At 49.8% G+C, this 25,710-nt stretch overlaps 1 protein-coding gene across 3 annotated transcripts in view; it reads right to left on the bottom strand.

Moving 5' to 3' along the window:
- Chst11 (carbohydrate sulfotransferase 11) overlaps positions 1-25,710 on the bottom strand; it is a 197,478-nt gene that overhangs the window by 81,862 nt on the left and 89,906 nt on the right. For all 3 annotated transcript variants that reach the window (XM_048418211.3, XM_048418210.3, XM_048418212.3), the window contains exon 2: positions 12,100-12,185. In XM_048418211.3, coding sequence (XP_048274168.1) covers positions 12,100-12,185 — 86 coding nt within the window. The remainder of the gene's footprint in view (positions 1-12,099; positions 12,186-25,710) is intronic.

The following is a 25,710-nucleotide window of genomic DNA, read 5'->3' as shown; positions in this document are numbered from 1 at the left end:
TCTTAAAACTCTTCACTGTGGCTGCACGGTCCCCTCTGTCACATAAGGCAGCAAACTCCCATGATCTGGGGAAGCATTCTGTCCACCACAGTGTAGGAAGTCAGCAACTACAGGTTCTAATGGCCGGAGTCAAGGTCAAGGCAGCACCACAGAGGGGCACTGCCTGCCTCCCATCCCCTCAAATGGCTTTAGCAGCCCAGCATTCCTGAAGGCTGCCATGGCTTTTACTGTTCCCAGGATCCTTTGCCGGAGCCCTGATGACGTGTCTCACACACAGGTGCTTGTGTCTAAGGTTTTCACCCAGAACCCTCCTGTGGGAACCATGAGGTCGGGTGTGAAGGGGCTTTCCAAGGTTTGTGCTGGATCTGGACAGGGAAGTTAAAATGGAAGGGGGTCCTGATAGAGCCAGGGTTTCCTGGGGTACAGGAGACTACGCCTGCACATTAATTGGATGACAAATGGCTGCAATTTGCCAATGCTGCTTCTGGCAAGGCCTTATCGTACCACGATGCTTATCCTGCCTTCCTCTCTGATTGAGTTACATCATCAGATTCTGGAGAGAGATCTCACGGATAATTCCTCCACTCATCTAGTGCATGTTCTGTACTCCAGGAAAACCCAAGCTTGAATTTCTGTAATGTGCGTGCGTGTACATGTGTGTGCTTGGTTTATTTATTTTGAAGTAGGATCTCAAGTAACCCAGGCTACCTCAAAAAAAACTATGTAGCCAAGGATGACCCTGAACTCATTCTGCAGTCGCCACCTCCCAAGTGCTGGGTTTACAGGTCTGTGCCACAATGTGCCCCATTTTATGTAGTGCTGGGGACCAAACGCAAAGCTTGGTGCACACTAGGCCAGCGGTCCACCAATTAAAAGCCCCTTCCTCTTATTATTAGCAAGATGAAAATCGCATTGGTATATGCTGCTTCCTCATAACTCAAACAACTATTTTCTTGCTCAAGGAAAAAAATGGCACTTTATTACGGGCAGTAAAATGAATGAATGACTCCGCAAGGCAGTAGATAAACAAAGGCTTTCTGTTTCTCTGGCTGGTCCTCATTAAGAAAACGGTGGGCAGCTCGCTGACTGCACAGGGCTCTGAGGACAGCAATGCGCCAGCCTGTTCCTAGGCATGCTGAGGGTATGTGGGATGGAGGGCCACTCACTGAGGAGCAGGCCAGGAGCCTATCTGAGATCTCAGCTTCTCATTCAGTCTGTTTCCCCCATGACCAGGAATAATTGGATGTCAGCTGCATGTGAACTCCCCAGCTCCTTTTAAAGGAGCCCTGCTTCCCAGAGATCAGCTCATCTATCCTGTCACATGAAAGAAAACTCACAGAGATGCAACTGGCTTTCTGAACCGCAATGTGCCATTCGGGGGATGTGAAACCCAAGCGTGGTGAGCAGGAGACGGAGGAGGCAGGGGGTACGGCGGTACGGTACGCCAGTCTGTGCCTTTGAAGGGCGAGCCTTGAGACAAACTTCAAGCCTCCTCATTTTCAAACCATCATTCCGGCATGCAACCTCCCTACAAATCAGCATGTGACTGGCAAACAAGCCCATTGGTCCTGGAATACAGGTCCTCGGGAATGTCAATCACTGAAGTGCTGAGCTTCCGGCTGGGTACACAGCTGGGCTCGCATAGTTGTAAGACGGTGCGGGGGGGGGGGGGGGGGGTTCTCCAGTTCATGTCTGCCCCTACACAGTGGCTGGACAGTGTTCCTTCTTGCCAATCTTTCTGGTTGAAAAAGAGAAACCAGAATGCTCCATTGTCAAACATCATCGGCATGTGTTTTTCCAATTCTTCTCCTGGGGAACAAACGGATTTTCTGCTTGATTTATGTCATTTGTGTACAGTTCACGTGTGTGCGAGCATATTTGTGTGTGCATGTGGAAGCCGGCGGTTGCTATCAGGTACCTTCTCCTGGTATTCTCTACCTTACTATTTATTTGTTTATTTACTTATTTACTTTCAAACAGTACACTCATTGAATCTGAATTCTGTAAGACTGCTGGCCAATGAGTTCCAGGGATCCTCCTGGGCCTACCTCCCCAGAGTTGGCATTACAGTGCAGGACACCACACCAAACACCAGCTTTTTTTTCCCTCTTAAATATGTGTGCTAGGGATGTGAACTCAGTTCCTTCACGCTCGTGCAGTAGACATTCACTGACCAAGCCATCTCCAACCCTGTTTGTTTTTAATTAATTTATTTTTTATGTACATTGGTGTTTTGCCAATGTGTGGGGCATCTTCGGGACTGGAGTTACAGACAGCCTTGAACTGCCACGTGGATACTGGGAATTAAACCAAGGTCCTCTGGAAGAGCAGCCAGTGCCCTTCACCACTGAGCCCCACTGACTGATTTTGACATAGGGTCTCATCTAGCCTAGGCTGGCCTTAAATTTGATAACTTTGAATTTCTGATTCTTTGCTTTCACCTTCCAAGTGCTGGTATTTGTCCAAGTCTGCGCCACTATGCTATCATGGATGTGGCGCTGGGAACTAAACCCAAGGCTCTGTGCGTTTTCAAGGTGGGTTAACTTTGCCCTCCATTCCCCCAGCTGGCATCTGCGCCCAGCTCTGGAGCCAGCATGTTTGCCAATAGAAACCCAGCAAGGCCACGGCTAATTAGCACCACCACTGCCGATCCTCTCTGAATGGGCAGCTCGAGGCCTGCCCTGCCCAGAGCCTGCTTGTGCTTGCTCTCAGGGGCTTAGGCCTCTGGTAATTAAAAGAATGATCCGGAACCGGCTGCGCTCCTCTTTGAACACCAGTACTTGGTGGAGTTCCGGCAAGCAGATGAAAGATCGGTGCCAAACCGTCTCCACCGAAATCCGCCTGCAAGGAACATGAATCGAGAGGAAACTTGCACATGGTTACTATGTCTGGGCAGGGAACGCTCAAAAAAGGAACATCTAAAAACAGCTGCCTGGCATTTTTTTATTTTTATTTTTTTTTAAGAAATAAAAATGAAGTTCCAAAGCCACAGAAGTGCCAGCTTCCTGAGTCAGACATGGTCTCCTGCCTCAGCACACGCAGTCTTGGCTTGGGAGTGTTCTGCCTGGCTCACTAAGTGCCTGTGTGAGTCTGTGGGAGCCGTGGCCCCGCCAGGAAGGGGCTGTAGTTACAGGCACAGGATGCCCCACTCCCATTTCCCTGAATCCACCCACTGGGACCAGAGGTATTCTAAGAACCCTATGAGAAGACTTAAGACTGGAAATAGTAAGGCTTAAAAAAAAAAAAAAAACTGGTTGCTATCCGTGGGTGTCATGTCGTTGTTTGGACACTTCGTGTAAGTCAGCACATTTCATTTTGGAACCCAAAGACCTAGAAACTGACAGTATGCCCCACTTTACAGATTAAGAAACTGGGGCACAGAGAGATTAGGAGAATACTCCAAATTCTCTTACCAGTGAGTATGGATGTGACTCTGAGGATCCTGACTCTAAGGACCCCAAGTCTTAACTGCTATGTTGTTGTTAGCGAGGTTAAGGATGTCAGCCACTCCCACTTTCCAGACGAGAGACTCGAACCCCCAAGATACTGGATTTCTTCCTGATGGTGGCCCGGCCAGTTCGTGGAAGACATAGACTCTGAACTCACGACTTAGGGCTCCAAATTCCATCTCCTTCATTTAAACTGCTGTTGGAGAGCTGACACACTGTAGGGTGAGGTGTGTGGCCGGATGGGCAGAGGGAGGGCTGACGCACTCAGGATACCTGCTCTTAGGTTCTTAGGAAGCCTTTGGTATGCGGGGGGGTGTGGATGCAGAGGCACCAGCCTGGATCAAAGAAGGGACTCTTCTTCCCTGAACTTCCCTGTGTTAGCTTATGTTACGTCAACTCTACACAAGAGTCATCAGAGAGGAGGGAGTCTCAGCTGAGAAAATGCTTCTCTAAGTTCTGGTTGCAGGCAAGCCTGTAGGGCATTTTCTTAATTAGTGATTGATTGGGGGAGGGCCCAGCCCAATGTAGGTGGTTCCATCCCTAGCTGGTGGTGGTTTTTCTATAAGAAAGCAGGCTGAGCAAGCCACGAGGAGCACGCCAGTAAGCAGCACCCCTCCATGACCTCTACTTCTGCTTCCAGGTTCTTGTCTTGTTTGAGTTCCTGTCCTGACTTCCATTGGTGACGAACTGTGGTGTGGAAGTTAAGTTGAATACACTGTTTCCTCCCCAAGTTTCATTGATTATGGAGTCTCATCACAGCAATAGTTACTGTAACTAAGATACCTAGGAACCCATCCATGGTAATGTCTGGCTGTTTCTGGCTCTGGGGAGTGAAGTCGGCCCAGCATTGAGCTCTCAGGGTCCAGGAGAAAGTGGCTGTGTGCACAGCCTCTGCACCTCATGGTAGGTTTTGACTGTGAAGTGTACCCAACAGACCCCTGTGTTGGAGCACTTGGTCTGCAGCTGGTGGCACCACTGTGGGTTGGTGGGTGGGTGGGTGGGGTCTGTGGAAGTTTTAGGAGGTGGGACCCAGCTGGAGGAAGAGACTGGTTCGCTAGACAGAGGGTCTTGAGGGGTCCTTTCTATCTGACACCCTGGTGTGATAAGCCGCTGGCCACTCCAGCTGCCAGGCCTTCCCTGCCGTGATAGGCTGTGACCCAAATCTTTGGAATAAATGAGAAAGGAAACTAATACAAGACACACTGGCCAGTCCTGCCTGTGGCTGCCTAGGAAACCAGTTGGGTACCCCAGACTCACGAGACATGGCTCCTACCCGCTAAAGGGCTTCTCACCTAAAGAAGCCAGAATGAATGAACCAAGGACATACCTGTTGCTAAGCACTGATAGTGAAGGCCATTTTAATGGTCACACCATCCAATATGGTAGCCAGAGGCCAAATAAAGACAGACATGCTTTTGGGGTCAAACACAATCCTGTACCCCAGACGGTATATGAAAATGATAACATAGGATACCTTAGTGGTTTAAAGAAAAAAACAATGACACATAGAAATGATCATATTTTGAATGCATTGGGTTGGATAAACTATCTTATCAAAATTCATTTCACCTGTTCCACATTTTACCTGTCAGTGGATACCAGAAAATTTCCAGAGGAAGAAAAGCAGGAAGTGATCCCCAGAGGAGGGCTCCTCTGCATTAACAACAACACTAACAATAATCAGCAGCAACAGCATAGCCGGGCTTGCCAGTTGTACGCCTAGACCACTATATATTTTCAAATGTAATTCTGAAAAAGCTAAAACCTTTGCATTTTGTATTCCTATTTTATAGGCAAAGTCTTCAGTGCTGAAAATGTTTAGCCCTTTGCCTGAGATCTACAGTGACCAGTATGTATATGGGGGGGGGGCAAGACCCCTCCCCTCCTCCCCACAGTAGGGTCCATAAAGCTTGACAGCAAGCCAGGTTCTGGCACGCTCTTGTTGCCGGACAAGGTCAAATTCCAATTGGTCACAAAGCTGCTTGAATTGTGTAATTTACAGAGAGATCAAATTATGAAGGGGCTGCTCCTAATTGAGGGTAATTCAGGAAATAACTTTCGGTAAATGGTGGCTTGTCCAGCTGTGTTACCGTTTGGCAAATGCTGAGGTCACTTCTGTCACCCCGACGCTTCTTCCCCCACTGAAATGCATCAGAATCTGTTCACACAGACTGCCCGGAGGAACCCTGTTAGTTCCACACAATTCTTCTCCACATTTCCACGTATCGAGCCTACAGAGGCAGCCAGAGTTAGCCATGAACTCAAAGGCTCATTGCCACCCCGAAGAGGGGCTTACTTAACACCCCCATTCCTAAGGGGATCACGGAGTTATGAAGGGGCTCAGAGCAGACACAACCACGGGAGCCACTGTATCTGCTTGCTGTCTAGGACCTGCGTGCAGTGGACATGTTTGTACCGTACATGGAGCATCCGTGGGCTTGCAAATGAGGGTATAGCTCGCACAGAGTCTGAGATCTGACATAAATCAAAACAAACTGTGTTCTCTTAGCTTGACTCCTAACTCGGTCCTGACGACTGGCAATCACTGACCAACAAAGTTTGACCTTCACAGTGCCCTCAGAGCCAGCAAGCCCCAGAGATCCCTGTCTGTGCACCCTGAGTTCTGGGATTAGAAGTGTGCACTATAAGGCCCTGCCTTCTGTGTGAGTGCTGGGGTAGAACAGACCCTCCTGTGTGTGAAGCAAGCCCTTTCCTGAATGGACCATTTCTCTGCTCAGCCTTGGGTAGGTGAAGCCTTCAATTCTCCTGTAAGATAGGTACCTTCCTCTGATTCTCTTCAAGGGAAATGGCCCAGGTCACATGACTGGGTTAGGCGCCCTCACTTCAAGTATCCACTCCTCTCCTGTGACCTAAATTGCATCTCCAGGTCTCCACCTGTCCTAGGTTGATTGGAAATCTGACCAGGGTAGCTTTCTGCTTGAATATAATGGAGCTGTTAACCACGGCCCCAAAAGGCAGCCCAACTGTCCCTGGCTTTGGGACGATCCTCGCTGGCCTAATGTCACTCGTCATGAATAATGAATGCGGCACTCAAGAGAACGGTATGGGTAGGGCAGGTTCATGGACTATTTTGTCTTGGCCGGCCAGCTGCCATTCTGCCGGGCCAACTATCGGTAACAGCTCTGCATAAGAAACCAGACTACAACTAAATTCACCCCTCTTTGGCTGGTGGACAGCTGTTGGGTCAAAGGAAGCTAATGAGACAGGCCCATCATTTACCAGGTGGTTGGTAATGAAGGGATTAATGCGGCAGAGCCAGGGCTGAACAAGAGCTGCCCTTTCTGGCTTTTCCTGGCAGGTACCATCTCCAACACTCTTCCCAGACAGCAACTGCAAAAGCAGACAGTCTTCCTCCTTGTTGATTATTTGGAAGGTGCAACTGATCCCCGGGAACCTTATCTGATTGGTGGCCGGCCATACTGTATGTTCTTCCCTTCTTCTCACAGGAGAGCTCAGGGATCCCTTTCGGAGGGATCTTGTCCCAATCTGTTATCTGGGCACCCCTTCTGGGGAGCTACAGGGAGCTCCTATCCTTGGGAAAACATTGCCTTCATATCAGAAGTCTGAAGTCTCTTTTGATCACGAAAGCAGGAACACAAGGTGGCTTGTGTTAGACTCAAAGAAAGGTGTCTGCAAATGAAGACCTGAAGGGCCCTTCAGCCCTGTGCTTCTGAACTCTGAAGCCCATAACAAAACCCCCAGAAGCTTTGGAACACATTGACACGCTGAAAAAATTCCAGACCAGATCAAATCAGCCACTGAGGGAATGGCATAGGCTCTGTGTATCTCAGGGGCGGCTGAAGCTGAGAGCCACCAGTGAATCACAACACCGTCACTTTAGAGACGGCAGTAATGAGGCCAAAAGTTGGGGAGTCTCCTGTTTTAGAGAAGCGGCTGAGTCAGAGGTACAGCTGCTTCGTGACTCGCGTGTCTCCCAGGGACCCTGCTGTCCACCCACCTTAACTACCACTTCATCTTCCTGGGACTGCAGGCTTCTCCTGTCCCTTCCAACCGGGCCCCAGCAGCATCCTGGCTCCAGGCCATTCCCTTCCTCTAAATGTGAATGACCGTGGCCCCCCACCCTGCTGTTTGTCCCTGTTGTCTGTAATGCTGTAAGCTTCTGACATCTGATGTGTCTTCAAAGGCCTGACTCAAGGGTGACCTCCGCTGTTGTGTCCCCACTGTGCACAGGACTTGGGGGAGGGGTGCTCACACACACCATCTCCCCTCATCCTCTCTGAGAGGTTTCTGCCGCGGTATTTTCCAGCTCTCTCTCTTCTGGGGCCCTTTCTGTTTATTCTTTTTTAGGACCAGCAAAATGTGCTGAGCATGACCGAAGACGCCACCCAGGTGGAAGCGAGGAAGACGTCCCCCTCCCTCTTAAAGAACGGGGTTATCGGAGATCTTAGCCTGAGAGGGTTGTAAAGGTTTGGTGACGGTTGCGCTGTGGCTCCGTGGTAGGGAAAATAACTGTTCAGTATGTGCAGAGCCCCGGGTTCCATTCCCAACAGGACGATGGCGAGATCACGTTTGGAAAATGTCTAGAGTGGTCACAGATGTGTATGGCATGTTCAGTGAACACTGACTCCTTCCTCCCCTTCCTCCCTTCACTCCACCCTTACCCTGTGTTACCCTGGAGGAGGAGAAAGTTCACTTTGGCACATCAAGAGGCTGTCCCATAACAGAGGTAACAGGACCTCAGACCTCAGGATTTCAGGCACATTCAGCAAGGCATGACCCTCTTTTCTCTACAACAGGTCCCCTAGAACGCTACTGGATCCCTAAACACCAGGATCCAGGATCCCTCGGAAGCCTGCCGCCCAAGCGATCTGCTACGCCCCGTGCAGGCTTAGCTGGGCTTCTTCTACACTCATGGTCAGCACGGAGCCACGCATCCTGCCCCCCGCCCCCGAAACACTCTAATGACAGGGCAGGCACACACGCTAAAGAAAGCGACCGCCGGGCAGGGCTGAGCCGCGTGAACGATGTTGCAAGGACTTCCGCGAACCCATGAGGGGCCAGGAGGTGGGGAGGCAGGAGGACAAGCTGTCTCGCCCTCACTGGCATTCAGGGACAATTACAGCCTTTCGCCCAGCTGAGAGCAGTACTCTGCCCTGTGGGTCTGCACTGAGCTGGGGCGGCCCGCAGATGGCTCGGCCCACGATCGTGTGGTTGGCAACTCCTGAACTTTGGGTGATTCGGTGCCAGCTGATCCGATCAGCAATTATGTTTTATTTTGGGGCCAGGGAGACAGCAGAGAACCAGGAAAATTATAAGACACTACAGTGCTATTTTGCTAAGAATATCAGCTGCAAAGTTGGTTTTGTTCTTTTTTTTTTTTCTTAACCAATTGTCCTTCGGATGGTTTGGGGTTTTTCAATGTACTAAAAATAAAATAATAATAAAAAAAAAACCCTGGATACAGAAGTCAGATTAGAGCCAACTGTCCCAGGGCTTATTTGGGTCTTGACCCAGTGAAAACCTTGCTGGTTGTACAACTGTTTGGGGGAGGGTGGCTCCCGCTGAGGGTGTGTCGATGGTGACAGTAGCTAGTACCTACTACCAGTCACTAGTGATAGTGTGTGCAATCTACCCAGACTAGTGGAGGTCCTTCTGTGCTTAAATCCCCACGGCTTCCTACCGGCTACCTGGGTTTGGATAAACCACACACAGTTAGGAGCTCCAGTTCCCTATCCATGAAAGGGGCAGGACCATCTAGGCCAGAGCTCACGTGTAGATCCATGAGACGAATCCTTCATACAGAAAGCATCTGGCCAAGGGCATGTGTCTAAGGTTACTAAGAAGTTAAGTTTCCCATCATAAAAAATAAATAGTCTCTGTTTTTACCCATCCTGGATTAAGCCCACATAGACAGTCAGCAAAAACAAAGATGCGAACAGCATTTCTGAGGACAGTTAGGGTTGAAGCAAGCAAAGAGTTTGTCACTTGCCTTGGCGACTATGCCATTCCAGGCTCGGCAGCTTAGCTGGTAGGAAAATACGAGAAAACGCAGGGGAGCTCAATCCAGTGTTAAGCAGAGATGACTCAGGAAAGAGATGCTGTTTATGCTCGTTGGAGCACTTGGCCCCTCCTTTCAATTCCACGGCCCACCGCTAAGCAGGGCTGCTTCTCCAAAAACAAAGCCCTGCTTAAGGACTTTGTGCGGGAATGGGCATAACTGCCACTTGTAAAGGAAGCTAGATCCAGAGAAAAACATCCCCAGACTACATCCCCAGGAACAGGGGTGATCTTCCTGAAACAATGTTTGCCTGCGTGGGTTGGAGAGGCCCAGACAATGTGCCCAGGACATCCTTGAAGGGCAGTGACTCATCTACCAATGCCCTCCCCTGTGCTGGTCAGGGCCACCTCCCCACCATCCTAAGGTTTAGGTCAAGATTAAATGTATCTCACTAGAACAATACTCGCATCACTGTGGGGAGGGAGGGGTGACATCACCTCTCCTGACTGGTCTGTCAAGACACCATACAGGGTCATGCACACCAGTCCTGTGTGTGCCAGTAACCAACACAGAAGCCTCACCACCCTCTAAGCCCAGCGTGTCACACGGCAGAGGGCCAGGCAGTGACCAGAGCAGGAAGGCAGGCAGCAGGTCACCGCCTCCCGAAACCAGCACTTGGTATTAGTTCTGGCGTATTATAAAAGAGGGATGGCAGTCTCGGAGTGGTGACGCAGCCTGTCCAAAGTCACATCTCTAGGAAATGGTGACGCCAGTCTGACTCTGAAGTCAAGGGAAGTGACAGACCCCAGACGGTGCTGTCCTCCCAGCAGATGGGAAGCTGTCACCTGGGTGAGGACTCAACACACCTTACAGCTTGCATAGCCAGAGACGTGGGGAGTGGGAAATGAAACCTGACTTTTCACTCTTTTAAAACGCACAGATATTTGGGGACCCCTGACATCAACAAGGTCTAGTGTGAGGCACTGGGGATAAAGTGTTAGGCAAGACAAAGCCCACGGGCTTTCTGGCCAGAGGGTCGGTTACAGTGGAAGTGACTCTGCCCACGCGTCCTGTGTTGCTCATTAACATAGGATGTTCAGAGAGAGAGAGAGAGAGAGAGAGAGAGAGAGAGAGAGGATGGCTTGTGATGGAGTAGTCTGGGTAGCTTTCAATATAGCATACCAGAAACCCTACGTGTGATTTGATCTCTTCACGAAGATGACAGTGTAGAAAGGCTAGGAGGACACTTAGGATGGCTGGGTCACTGGGGCACCAAAGGAAACCCAAACATCAAATCCCTGTTGAGTCTCTGCAGAGGGCAGCAGGGGAAGACTCAGGAGACAACTCTGTTTGCAATCATGTGTCTGCTCTGTCCAAGTCACACCTGGAACCCCAGGACGGAGCAGTGAGGGGGCATCTCTGGACGCCGTGAGGCCACCAAGGGTGCCTGGATGGTAGTCCTTTTTTGTCCTCCGGAACGGAGCACAGGTGGTAGGTGAGAGAGTGGAACAGAGATCTCGGTTTCAGGCCTCTGAGATGACTCCGAGAGTTTGTCATCTTCTCCCACCAGGCAGCATGGACTATGGTACTGAGAATTCAGCAATGAATAAAGCCCCGAGATCACGACCAGGCCACCGTTCCCCTGACACTCATTTCTCGGCAGTTACTTAAGTCCGTCGGCATCGGCTTAGCTGCTCTAGCATCAGCTCTCCGCTCCAGAAAACAGTCAGCTAGGCAACACTCCCTCAGCGTGACCAGTCCAAGAGTCTCTGCGTTCACCCTTAAGTGACTCGTGGCTATTGCCATGGTGACCAGGCCTCCTGACTCCCCCTCACTTCCCATGAAAGGCAATTCCCCCAAGTTCAGCTTTCTATTCTCCTCAACGCCACTGGCACCATGCTTGCCACCTTGTTAAACTAACGAGCCAGAAGGACAGCGGCAGTCACTTCACACCCATACCCCCAGCCAGAGATTCTTCCGTAGACAGTGCGGCATGTAGGCCATGGCCGGGTCTCAGTAATCCCACGTGGGGTGTGGGTGGCAAGTTTATCCGTGATCATGTCTTTCTGGGAGTGCCAGCAAGGGGCTTCACAAGCCTGGAGGCTCTTGAAGTTCAGAGTCCCATAGCTACTAGGACTAGTCACATACTGGGACTAGGTGAGTTCAAAGGCCCAAACCCCAGGAAGGTCAAAAGTTCCATCCCACACAAATCCTCCACACGTCTCTAAACTGCTTTTTCTACAACTTCTAGAATGTTCCTGGGTTACACTGTCAAAATGCTCGAGACAAGAAATGGTTCAGATCTGTGTCCCCCTCCCCCAGATTTCTGGAATATTTGTACATGCATAGTGAGATACCTTGGGATAGGATCCAAGTCTAAACACGAGGTTCGTTTGTGTTTCATACGTATCTTACACACAAAGCCCGGAGATAGCATTACAGAGGATCTCTGTGTGTCTGTACTGTCACTGGGACCCACTGTGTGAGGTCAGACATGGAATTTCCCACTTGTGCCACGCTGCAGATCCAAAAGTTTCAGCCGGGGAGTATCTTGGACCTCAGACTAAGGATGCTGAACACGAAGGCAACCACTGGACGCAGAATGTCTGGAAATGGAGGACACATCCAATCCCCAGAACACACCGACAGCAGAGAAGCCCGGGGTCCTACCTGGATGGGGTTGTAGAGCTCCTGCAGCGGACTTCGCGAGCCCTTCCGGCAGCAGATGTCCATACCGAAGGGATTCCTCCGCATGACTGAGGAGAGAAAGTGAAGTTCATCAGAAAATAGCTACAAAGGTTTGCCGACCAAGAGAGGGAAAGGCATGTGGGAGGGAGGAGGAGGCAGAGGGCAAAGCAGGAAAGCCTGGCTTCTGCCAGAGAAAGCCCACTGCTGTCCCCGACGGCTGTCCATACCCTGACATCACGGACCACACGAAATCGCTTTCCATAGCACAGGAGAAAATAAGACAGGCACCAAAGCTCACTTAGACACAGCCCCTCACAGAAGGCACCTTCAGACTACCCAAGGAAGTGGGCGTGGCTGTCCTGGGTGTCTTGGCATAGTCTCGCGTCACCCGGCAACAGGGCTGGGGTCTGAGAACTGTATCATGAGGTGACAAAGTCACACACACTGAGAAGGTGCCAGATAGTTGTTCCCGGAGGCCGCCTGGTGAGGCTGCCCAGGCGACTAGGAAGACGTTCAGTGCAAGCATCCGCCCTGGTTGGCTTTCTGTGGCTGTGATAAACGCCAGAACCAAAACCACCTGGTGAGGAGCTTACAGCTCCTCATGGAGGCAAAGACAGAGCAGGCACACAAGACAGGCACACAAGACAGGAACCTGGAGGCAGGAACTGAGGCAGAGGTACGAAGGGACCCTGCGGACTGTCTCTGTTCTTCACGGTTCAGTCTGCTTTCCTATACCACTCAGGACCAGCTGCCCAGAGGTGGCACTACCCACAGTAAGATGGGCTCTCTGCCATCAATTAGCAACCAAGGAAATGTCCCACGGGCATTTTCAGGCGAACCGGAAGGAGGCAAACCCTCAACCGGCTTCCTCTGACAGGTATGTCAGGCTGACAACTAAGATGAGTTATCAGGGCATCCTCGTAAGAAGAAATACAGTCTAAAGTGACAATAAAAACCAGAGGACATAAATACAGACCAGCAACACTGTCTGATGTCACATCCTGTACCTGATGGGACGCGATGTGCAGGCGGTGTATGGGCTTATCCCAGTGCCACCGAAGACCCGAGAGTGGCTTGCTGTAGCAGCTCTGTGACATTTCCATGGCAATGGTGTCACTGTGGTGGAACTTTTCTCTCTATCATACTCTCACACGGTCCGATGCTGACCGAATCCCAACCACGCAGTGTGCAGGCAACACCTGAGACAATGGCTCTTCCTCCAGGCGCCTAGGACCCGGGCTCCTGAGAACGGGGTGGACCATTTCCTAGGGGCCCCTCCGCAGTAAGTCAGAAGCCCTGTCTTTCCCACGTCTTAGACAATCTGCATTTCCATTAAAATGTCAACCCGTGGCAGAAAGGTTCTAGAGAGACGCAGCACTTGTGACTGATAGGAGAATTAGAACTCCTTTCACCCGTCAGCAGCGAGGGGGCCAAGAATCCTTGTCAACAGAAATGAGCCCTTTCTTCATTTTTCCCATTCATGAAACACCCTAAAACCATGCACTTCCAACATTAACACCTTACTACAGACAGAGGGAGGGAGAGGAGAGACAAAAAAAGAGAAGGAAGGAAGGAGGAAGAGATGGAAGGAGGGAGGGAGGAAGGGAGGGAAGAAGGAAGGGAGGGAAGGAGGGAGAAAGGGAAGAAGGGAGAGGAAGAGGAGAGGAAGAGAGGAGGGAGGGGAGAAAGGGAAGGAAGGAAGAGAGAGAGAGGAGGGGAAGAAGGGAGGGAGGAAGAAGGGAGAGAGAAGAGGGAGGAAAGGGAAAAGAGAAAAGGGGGGAGCGGAGACGCAGGTGGAGGAAGAGCAGATGAACGTGGGCTTTGTTCAAATATCAAACAGTTCGTTAAGGAGTAATGAAGATGAATGGAACAAGGCCAGCAAAGAATCCCCTGGTATGTGGGGCTTGGGAGATGGCTCATTTGGCAATGGTGGCCAAGGGCACATTCCCCCATCCCCTGGAACAGGTGGCCTGGGTTTGAATCATGGCTCTAATCACACACCAGCTATGTGACCTTAGGCAAACCATCTATTCCCTCTGTCTGCCCCTCACCTGTGTAAGGAAGAGAGCTGAAAGCGACCCTCTCTGGGCTGGTTGTGAAGGCTGAGTTACACAGACTGTTTAAAAAGTGCTTGGCGAATGGGCAAGCTCCAAGTTCCTGAAGCTGTTCCGGAGAGTCCACTAGATTTGCACATGGCATATGATCAGCGTTGCTCGGCTCCTGGTAGAAGGACGGGAATACCTCTCCTCCTCAAGTAGCACGTGGGCTGAGAGGGAGCTGGCCACACTCCAATCAGGATATAGCCAAAAGACTAAGAGGGCTGGATGAGGGGGTTGCTGTGCAGGTGTCAACCCGAGGAGGTCAGAAAGCAAAGAGGCTGGGGCTTGGGAGATGGTTCATTACAAAGCCATCACCATAGAAGCATGCAGGATTGAGTTTTGATACCCAGAAGCCACATTAAAAAAACCAGGTATAGTGTCATATGTCCAAAAGGGGGTCACCCCAGCTCTGGAGAAACAGAGGGGACAACTCTGGAGCTCATCAGCCAACTGACCTAGCTGAAACGCTAAGTTCCAGGTTCAAATAAGGTGTCATATGACAGACGGAGATGCTTGACAGCAACCTCTGGCTTTGCATGTGCATTCATGTGTGCACATATGCATGTGCGCGCGCATACACACACACACACACACACACACACACATACACACACGCTCATACAATGTGAAAAGTAATTTTCACAAGCAACAGGTAACTTCTGGAAGGTTTCCAGGGGAACCAACTCCCTCCGCTGACTTCTCCCTTTGAGCCTGTGGAAACCCTGAGGGGAGAGCATCCACGCCTGGTAGGAGGTGCCACGTGTCCTCTCTCCCGTTCCTTACCTTCCTTGGGGGAGGCTGGCAAGCTTTCTCTGGAAAGGGCAAGTGCCACTTAGCAATGTGTCACTGTAGGGTCAAAGAACAATAGGCAGACAAAGGGGAAGGCCTGCAAGGCAGCCAGCTAGCAAGCTCCATTTAGGAGCAGGAATCGGACGCTCACTGAATCTTCCTGTGTTAGGAAACATCTTTCTTCTGTTGTTTTGTTTTAATGGCTTAACAAAAATAGGCAGTAGGCAGAGTTTGACCCTGAGGCTGAAGTTTGGTGATCCCTGTCCTGGAGCCTGGTGCGCCAATACAAGCGCTGCACACACCCTGCAAGCCCCGCAGCCTTCCCACGGGAGGAGGGATCTATGAGCAAAAGTCAACACATAAAAGCCGCTAGAATTTGATTAGGCTGTTCAGAAAAACATTGGCTCGTTGTTCCTCCACGGCTGCCCCAGGAAAGTGAGGGAGAAACTCTACTTTGTGTTTTTCTTTAATTTATGACTTCATTTTTCATTTCCACCAAAAAGGAGGCAAACCGTTGAGGGCACGCAGGTCCTCCATCTGCACAATGGCATACCGGCACTTGGACGAGAGAACACGGCCATAAAACGTGTGAAACCGTGCCCGTGCCATACAAGACTGAAGTTCCCGCATGGCAGCAGACAAGCTCATCGGGACCTGCCACACTGAACACTCCACGGTGGAACCCATTAAAAGCCTGATTTTACAGGGGGCAGTATTATTTAATTGGTTTATTTTCCTAAAACAAGGTCTTTAAGAAGCCTGGACGTGTGGGGCCTGCAGGTCAGGTCCTTTACCTGTGACTTCATGGGGCGCCTTGTAAACTGACTTTGGCACCCCAGGCCACAAAAGCCAAAGGGGCCTTTGTGCTATTTATAAGGGTGACAACAAGTCTGCCCTGTGCAGAAGGTCCTGTATGTGCAGAGAACACAAAACCTTTCGGGGGGCATCACAATGCTCTGAACATTTTACTGTTTGGATGTTTGTATTTCAGACTTTTTGGGCGAAGAACAAGCAACCGGTCCTGCAAGATGGTTCAGCGGATAAAGGCATATGCTGTCCAGCCTTAAGATCTGAGCTCGATCCCTGGGACCCCAGATAGTGGGAGGAGAGAATAGACGCATGCAATTTGTCCTCTGATAACCACAGGTACATATGCTCACACACACGCGCATGTGCACACACACTTGCATAATTAATTGGTTTTCAAGAGAATGAAAGAATGACCAGCTCATAGTCTAGGCAAATATCCAAATGGAAGCTATCGTCCTAGGCGTCCTGAACGTGAGTGGTAAACTGAGTCTACAAATCCTCACAAAACCCCCATCTGTATTCAGGCCACCAACAATAGTAACGTCCCCAGAGACCCATGCTGTGGGAAATCCTTCTGTATATGTGTTGCTTTTATTGGTTAATGAAAAAAGAAGTTACTTTTGGCCAGTGGCTTAACACAGAATATAGCCAGGCTGAAAGATATATATATGTATATATATGTGTATATATATATATATATATATATATATATATTATATAAAGAGTAGGTGGAGTCAGGAAGGTGCCATGGAGCTGCCAGAGGGGAAAGATGTAAGCTGCCAGCTGGAACCTTGCTGGTAGGCCATGAACCTCGTGGTAAAATATAAAAGAATGAAAATGGGTTAATTCTAGATGTAAGAGCTAGCTAGCAATATGCTTAAGCTATTGGCCAGACAGTATTGCATATAATAGTTTCTGAGTGATTATTTCGTGGTCTGGGCAGCCAGGAACGAACAAGTGGCCTCTGTCAACAGACCTGTGTCTGTGAGCTTCCATCTTACTTCCAAGAATCTTTGGTGTTTTGAATCCCATTTGTTGAGAGTCTGAGGGGTTCTAAGACTTCATCCGGCCATTCTTACTCACTCTCAAAGGATAAAAGTGGGCAGGTGGAGGGGCAGAATGGCCTGCCACACAGGGGTCTGCAGAGCTGGCATCGGATGGCCTGGTCTATACTGCTCTCATCCCCAGTAGCCAGGTCCCACAGCAGACGCCACTGTCCCTCTATGAATTCACATCTTGAAGATGGTTACATTGGCCTTCTTAGCTAACACAGTTAAGACAGAGCTAGGGAGGTAACCGTGGCTATAAGGACCTGAGTTAGATCTCCAGGTGCCGTGTAAAAAATGCCAGGCTTGCTGGTGCACACCGGTAATCAGACAGGAGAGCCCAGGGAGGGAGACCACGGGCCAGATAATCTAATGAGTGACCTCCAGGCCAATGAGAGGTCTTGTGACAAAGGACATGGGCAGGGTTTCTGAGGGTGACACCTAAGGTTGTCCTCTGGCTTCTACACACTGATGAACACATGCTTACATGAGTACACACACACGGGGGGGGGGGGGGGAGGGAGGGAGGGAGGAAGGGAGGGAGAGAGAAAGTGTTAAGGGGAGGCCTAAAACAAACAGGCAAAAACATCAAGAAAAGTTAACCTGAAAAGATGCCCCCAATACTGCAGTGAATGTCCAGAGGACTCCATAAATGCCTAATACACACGAAGTCGATCGCCTTCCCTCCTCAGGGTGCACAGATCTGGGAAAAATCCAAGTCTTTATCATGGTTAGTTCCCATATCGGCTTCCATTAGTATTTAAGGTCATAAAGCCAGGACCACCCTGAATAGAACTTTCAGCTTCTGAAGGTCGAGGACATAAATCTCAGGATTCAGTAAATGTTCTTGGCATCGCGGGAAAGACACACAACAGCATTTATCTAAGAAGCGGGAGGTTCACAGACCCGGAAGCCTTCCCCAGGGGCTCCAACACCCAGCGTGGAAGAACAGACTCACTCATTCAAACACTCACAGCAGATAAGAATGGCCAATGAATGGATCCGTCAAAAACAATGCCGCTTCTGCAATCGCCTCCCCCAGTCCTGGGGATTCTGGTCCCTCAGCAGTAATATGAGCAAGTGTCTACTTGCCGTGTCTACTTCAAAAAGCACACGGTCCGGCCCAAGGAAAACCACTTGTTAAAGCCTTAAATCAGGGAGGGGGCGGGGGCGAGGACAAGGAGGGAGTCCCAGAGAAAGTCACCAGTGAGGTCACTTCCAGGCGAGCACAAGGGTAGGAGGGGAAGGGCTGAGAAAGTCTTCAGAATGAGGAGTGATGGAGTCAAACTGTCAGGGTGAAAAGCACAATAGGAAGAATGTTTGTACCCCCTTACCCCACCCACGCAGATTCCTACACTGAAATCTGAGGGAGGGGGCATTTGGGGAGGTGAGTCAGTCATGGGGACAGGGCCTTTAGAGTAGGGTTACTGGCTGAATTAAAGTGACATTTTACCACTGGAGGGCACAGAAGACACACACCCACGACGCGGGAAGTAGATGTCCAGCTGACACTAACCTGTCAGTACTCTAACCTGCAGGAAATGCATTTCTGTTGTTCAGATGTCACACGGCCCGCGGTTGGTTATTACGGAAGGCGGAACAGACTGAGACACACACACAGCTCAGAAAATGACCCGGCTGGTGGCGTATGCCTGTCACCACAGAGAGCACCGCGGAGGGGAGGGGAAGGAGTGGGAGATAGCGGACATTAACGAGGGATACCAAGGCATGGAGAAAAGGATGCCCAGGGAACACTGTCCATAAGCTATGGCTAGGATCACGGTTTCTCGAGTTCTACCGGGAAAAGCAGATGGCCACCTCGGAGTGGCTACGTAGAACAGACCTCAGAGCAGGCTGGAGCCGTCAGCTCACAGTGTGGACCTGTCAGCATCACAGTGTGTGAGCCTGAAAGACAGGCCAAGGATCAGAGAGGTGGGACTGGTCCTGGGTGGGAATAAGCGTGACCTGGTCAGCCAGTGACTCAAATTCTGTCATCACCTGCAGAAGTCCTACTCAAACTGAGTTCAGCCCTGAGAAAAGAACATCAGGCCGGCGGGACCATGACCCACAGAACGGCCTCAAAAGGTGACTCCAAAATGGCCTAAAATACTTAAAACCAAGGATGGTTTCAAATGATGAGAGATAATATGTGTGCAAAAGAAGCCAATCTCCAGCCACAGAAAATGGATCTGTGTCTACATGAGGCCAGGGCTGGGGACCAGGAATGATAGTAGAGATGTGGGTTTCTTTTTAGCATCATGGAGAGTGGGGTGTGTGTGTGTGTGTGAGAGAGAGAAGTCTGCACAGCTCTGTCAATATGGCCTGATTCAATATGGCCTGATTCATAGAACACTACATTTAAAACAAGTAAAATTTATTCATCAATTCAAAACCCAATAAATTACCTCTAAAAAGAATGTTTTCAGCAGAAGACTGGCAGTATGAATATTTCCAAGATTACGCAGCAATACCAACATGGAAGATTTAATCGAACAGTTTTTTCATCCTGGTAAAAGTTAAAATTCTTTCTAAATTTGAACTATCAGGTTTATATTATTTAGATGTTAGCTTCTTCGGGGAAGTGAAGTATTCAAAAAGGACTTTAAAATTTAAACATAATTTCAATTATTAAAAGTCAGTTAAAAAGTTTCTTAAAGGCTAAATATTAATCAAAGGCCGTTCTAGATGTTAGCCGGTAGCGTTTATTGAAATTCTTAGGGGTAGGCTGTGGAATTGGGGACTTTAATTTCTTAGAAGCCTTCTCTGTACACAACGGCCAGCCTCTGGCTAAAGGAAGTGACAGGGCTTGGCTACTTTAGGCTGACCATAAAGTAGCGAGAACAACTCACTGGGGTGATGGGCAGCAGCCCACATCCCAACCGAGAGTGCTCATGAAACCCACAGTGGGGGAATCTCATAGCTGAGAAACTCAAGTCTCCGTGGAAAAGTGGTTCAAAGAACCAGAGCTGGCAGCTGACCCGGGAGAGGCCTTATAAATTTGCTTTATGTCCCTTCTGAGGAGACTACACAGACAACGCTGGGGCACACGTCTTGCATCCGCTATGCAGAAGTCATTCCTAGCCTTGAGTAGTTAAGTTTCGGCGACTGCCTTGACTGCTGGGGAATTAACCCCCCTCCCCGGCCGCCCTGTAGTTTCCTGGAATGCTTATGAATATATTTTGCAGGCTGCAGATAACGCGCCAGCAAACTTTCTTTCTGGTGTCTGGTGCTCCAAGTTTGACTCTCCAACTTGGACACGTCGGTGTCTGCCTCTGGGGTTCCCCCCACACTCACAGACAAGTGACGCAGCTCTTGGAGATAAGAAACCCTTTGAGTCAACTTTGCTGAAGCTCCTGAAGCTGGGGCTGTGAGGTCCAAACTCCCTGCTCCCTGTACTCATCCCTGCACAGGGCAGCTGCATGTTCGTTAACACGGGGCAGGCGGCTTCTGCATGCTAATCTCTTGCTCAGGGCACCAGCCCCTCCTGCCACACAGCTCCTGTGAACATCAGAGACCACTTAGGAAGACCCTGAGTCCCCAGCCTTCTCCTTTCTCTCTCCCTATCCTAGAAGCAGGAAACAAAGCCCTGTGGATGGAATTGTGCCTCACTTCCAATTCGTATTACAGAATCTTAAAAGGCAGCTTTATTTGAAAATAGAGTGTTTGCTAATGCAGTTATAGTTACATGGAGTGGAGGTCACACTGGATGAGGGCGGAGCTCATGTCACACAACTGCTGTCCTAATGAGAGAAGAGGACAGACACGCAGGGCCATAAGAAGATGGCCAAAGACACCGGACGGTTGCAATGATAAGACAAGGAACGCCAAGGTTGCCAAGAGCTGCCAGAAGCTGGGGTGCAGGGTGGGGCAAGGATTTTCCCCTAGGAAAGCCTTCAAGGGGAACACAGCCAATTATCCCCTTGGTTTTGCCTGTCAATTTTCCAGAGCGTGGGAGAACATATTTCTATTGCTTTAAGTCACCCAGTTCGTGTTCATCTGTTACAAAGACCTAGCACACTAACACACACGAGTTCACAAGTTCACAGGAGTTCACAAGATGTGTGCCTCCTGTCCTCAGGTGGCCATGAGCCGGAAAAGCACCCCAGGCAAAGGCTAAGGCAAGGCCCAGTCCCAGCAAAGTGCTGCATGACAGTTGAGTGAGATTCCTCGTGTGGTTTGGGAAAACAAAATAAGAAGACAGGGAACTACCTTTTGAATCACTTACCTGTCTGAGAACGCTGCTTGAAAAACATGGCCACATGTGCCGTGTCTCTGAAGCCAGGAAGGTGTTAAAACCCCTCAAATCTACCCGCTCCCTTCTGGTGAGGGTAAAGATGCTTGCTGCAGGACACAGCTCAACTGGAAAAACACTTGTGGTGCAAGAGTGAGAATCTGAATTCGATCCTCAGAACCTGCATTACAGAGCCAGGCTCAGTGCATCCACTGCAATCCCAGTATAGGGAGAAGATGCAGACATACACGTGAGCTCACCAATACAGACATACAGACGAGCTCACCGATACAGACATACACGTGAGCTCACCGATACAGACATACACGTGAGCTCACCGATACAGACATACACGTGAGCTCACCAATACAGACATACACACGAACTCACCGATACAGACATACACTTGAACTCACCGATACATACACGTGAGCTCACCGATACAGACATACAAACGAGCTCACCAATACAGACGTACACGTGAACCCATCGATACAGACATATATGCAAGCCAGCCAAAATAAATAAAAGTAGTGTTGGAGCGGCTTTGATACTCTTCATTATGATGACTCCAACCTCACACCAGATCCAGTGCTAAGGATGTAACTGAAAGCCATGTTCTAAACAAAGGGTTGGAATTCCCCCAAAGAAAGCCAAAACATGATCTGCAGCCCCAAGTGGGGATCCCTCTGAGCCAGAGCTCTGTCTGCCTCCTCCCCACGTCCCCTGCAGGGTGGGGGATGGAAACCGGGCCTCGCTTGCTCCTAACACTGAGCCATCTCCACCTCTGGCCCCTAAGAGACTGCAAAGGAAAACACGGTGTATATCTCAAGATCCCAGGATGTTTGAAGATAGCCCTAGTTGCTGCTATTGGGGACTGTCATAAAAGTGGATGATGGGGAAGAGCCACAGAAGGATGGAGGGGAGCCAGGGACAGCTCTGCTGTGTGTCAAACCTTCTCCTTGAAGTGTGGCCAGCAGGGACAGGCCACTGCAGCTGCATCTTATTAAACATGCCCATGTTGCCAGCTGCCTCCCTCCCTGTGAATCCAAGATGCCACTGGACCTGGATGCCCAGTCTCTCTGCAGCCAGGCAGCAGGATGGGAGTAAGCATAGGGGAGAGAGAGAGAGAGAGAGAGACAGAGAGAGAGAGAGAGAGAGAGAGAGAGAGAGAGAGAGAGAGAGAGAGAACAAAAATAACCTTAGACAACTATCGTGAGTTCCCCAAGGGGAATGTTCAGCATTTGAAGACTTTATCCCCCTTAAGTATAAATGTAAAAGCTTAATGCCAGTAAATTGCGAAGGAGAGTCAGATCTTTTTCCAGAAAATCTGAGCGTTTTGCCCAAGCTCCCTGTTGCTGTGGGAAGCTTGAAGGGGTGGCCTTCTTCTGGGTAACAAGGACATTTTTGCTACTAAAGTCCTCCGAGTCAGCCAGGCAGGGCCTATTTGTGCAATCCAATTAAAAAGCCATCAAACAATAAGATATTTGTAATTTGCTACAGCTACGGGAAGCCCAGCAGCTGTGTCTGTAGGAACAGCCAGTGTGTCAGAACGGTCTGGTCCTAAGTCGGCTGATGCCTACGGTCTGGGTGGTGGAGAGGGTAGCATGCATCTGTGATGGTGGTGGAGAGGCACAGACAGGACGATCCCTGGAGCCTGCTGGTAATGAGTCCGGTCAAATCAGTGAGCCCTAAGTTAGTGAGAGATCCTGTCTCAACCTGCTCTCCTCAGGTTGGAGAGCAACCTGAGGAAGATGTCCAGGTCTACCTCTAGCTTCTGCACATGAACATATACATATACATGTGCACATATCCAAAGGAATACATATACATGCACACATGCACATGCATGCACATACACACATGCATGCACACACACACATATACATAGTAGGGGCGGGGGATCTTCTCAACTTTTAAGCTTCTCTGCCTTAAGAATTTGTTAAAATTTTAGCTGGGTGGTGGTGGTGCACGCCTTTAATCCCAGCACCCGTGAGGTAGAGGCAGGCAGATCTCTGTGAGTTTGAGGCCAGCCTGGTCTACAGAGTGAGTTCCAGGACAGGCTCCAAAGCTACACAGAGAAACCCCGTCTCGAAAAACCAAACAAAACAAAAAAAAATGGTTAAAATTTTAATTGAACTATGTGAGAATAGCTGTCCTGTGTAGGCATGAATTGTAGCAATATCTCAACAGATAGTACTCTTCTCTGCCTTTGTCTGTTTTGTTTTGATTTCTGCAATGCCTTAGCCATTCATAAAGAACAGAGTTAACATAGCTTGGTTGGAGAGCCAGGACAGCCCAAGAGCAGGGCACTGACAAGGACTTCTGGTGAGGTCCTCATGCCGCATCTTACCACGGTGGAGGGAATGGCATGGTAACACCAACACCGAAGTGCTAGTTCAGGGTCTCCCTCCTCCTATAAAGCCACTAATGCCATGATGAGAACCCCAGTCTAATGACGTCACCTAATCTTAATTATCTCTCAAAGGCCCGCAGATCATTAACTCTACCTGGGCATTAGGCGTCCACCGCCTGGACTTGGAGAGATACAGCCACACTGTAGAGTACTATAGAGACTGCCAGGTGGTTCGCACCCGACCAGGCACCTCCTCCAGCAGACACTAAGAGGGTGGCACCCTTGGGAGTGGGACCCAACACCCACAGAGACCGGAAGGATCGCGGGAGGAAGGTCCTAGTCTCCTAAGGGTGCAGATGGGAAAACCAGGACAGCACTGTGATTCGCAGAAAGCTAGGAAGGATAGGAAAGGAACCCAGATATCTATCTTTCATTTCTAATTTAAATAAATGGCTTTCATTAAAAAAAAAAACTCATCTTAATTTTCGTAGCAAGTGTGGAAGAACCTTAAAAAAAAAAATCTCATCTGTTCAAGTCCATTCAGTGAAGAGGACTTTCCAGCTGAAGTAGAAAACCCTCTTGGCCTGGCTACATTCTGGAAACAAGCTATAACAAGTGCAAACTCATGCTCCTCCAACTCCCAGGAAGACAGGAGCCCCCTCCTGAGCGGAAGGCAAGGCTCCGCTGCACATTTTCCCAGAAGGTTGACTGTTCACACAATTGCCCCTTCATTCACCTATAGCGCACATGCCTGCAAGGCTGGAGGGTCTAAAACTTGACCTGCAAATAGGCCGGAGTTCCCGGGTGCTTGAAACAAGTATCTTAGCGTGGAATCCAAGTGACTTACGAACCCCTCTTTTGAGCAGCCCACACCCCAAAATAGCTTATGCCCAGAACGGAAGGTTGTAAGGAACACAGAAACGTCCATCAAATCTAGATGTACATCCTGAATTCCCACCTGCATTTAGAGTCTGGCTTGCGCCTGGAGTCTTCCTTCTTAACAGAGCCACTAAAGATCTTCTATCCCTCAAATCTATGAGTAGAGCCGTGGCCCCAGGGCTTTCTGGCCTCCGTCCCTAATGCAATAACTGAACAGACTTGAAAGCAAACAGTCACTGTTCGTATCGGCAGATTGGGCCTTTTTCTTGCAACATCTGCAAAATAAAAGTGGCAGGTGATCTTCTGTGATCCCTACCTGTGGTCCTCAGTTACAATTAACGTTCCAGGACCCCAGGATGATCAAAGCCAGCAAAGTGTGTGACTGGGAACAGAAGCAGCAGGTGAGTCTGGCACTGCTGGATAGCCTTACGATGGAGCATTTGCCTCCAGAGGCCAGGAGTCATTCAAATGAATTAGCATCTCTGCCGTTCAGACTGGCTAGGGAAGTCAGCTGCAGAATCAGGGCTGGGGGGTGGGGGGTCTGAGGACACAGCCAAGTGCCACATCCAATGCGGGCACCTGAAGTTACCCGCGCTGGGACACAGCCATCCTCCTGAACCTTCCTGTGAGACAGAACAGTGAGACAGCCCATTTCAGACACAGGCTTGAGAATAACAAATACAGGGCTCATACCTGCATGCTCCACCCATGCCACTGCCTCTCACTATGTGGAGGAGAAACCCAAGGCCAGAGAGGTTCCATGATGCACCCAAGGTAACTCCTTGAGTTAGAAAAAAATATGAACAGAAGCCCAGTGACGTGACGTGTGAGGCTGGAAAAGATTTCATGAATGTGTCGGGACATCTTGGGACTTTGAATTACACCCCAGCCCCCAGGACAAGCTGAAGGCTGCAGGACCCCTTTTAGGGGAAGTATTAGTTAATATAAGCAAGGCGGTCAGATACAAGCCTAGACTTAATTCTCTAGCCCTGGGCTGCCTGCACAGGAGAGGATTTGCAAAAAGAGGTGCAGGGGAGGAGACAGGCACTAAACGAATAATATGCACTGAGCATTCACAGTTTACTGGGGACCAGGAAGGAGCGGGAGAGCTGTGGGGGAGCTGCCCCCTCCCCCCGCCCCGGGCATAACCATAGGCCTGCCTGATGCTCTTCTAGGGCTTGGCCCTCATTCTTCAAAGAGAAGAAGAGTCCAAGGGCATTTATTGCACTGCTCAGGAGGTACCCAGCTCCCTCAATGCCATCCCCTCTCATAGGGAGCCTCAGGCTACTCTTAGGATCTTCTTTGAGTGGTGCCAGACACAAAACAACCCCTCAGGAAATACCTAATGTTCAGGGATTTAACACACCGAGGACGTGGGTGAGG

The sequence above is a fragment of the Myodes glareolus genome, chromosome 26 (genome assembly GCF_982192425.1).
Source record: "Myodes glareolus chromosome 26, mMyoGla1.1, whole genome shotgun sequence".
NCBI classification, from domain to species: domain Eukaryota; kingdom Metazoa; phylum Chordata; class Mammalia; order Rodentia; family Cricetidae; genus Myodes; species Myodes glareolus.
This window is presented reverse-complemented; position numbering and strand designations above follow the sequence as displayed.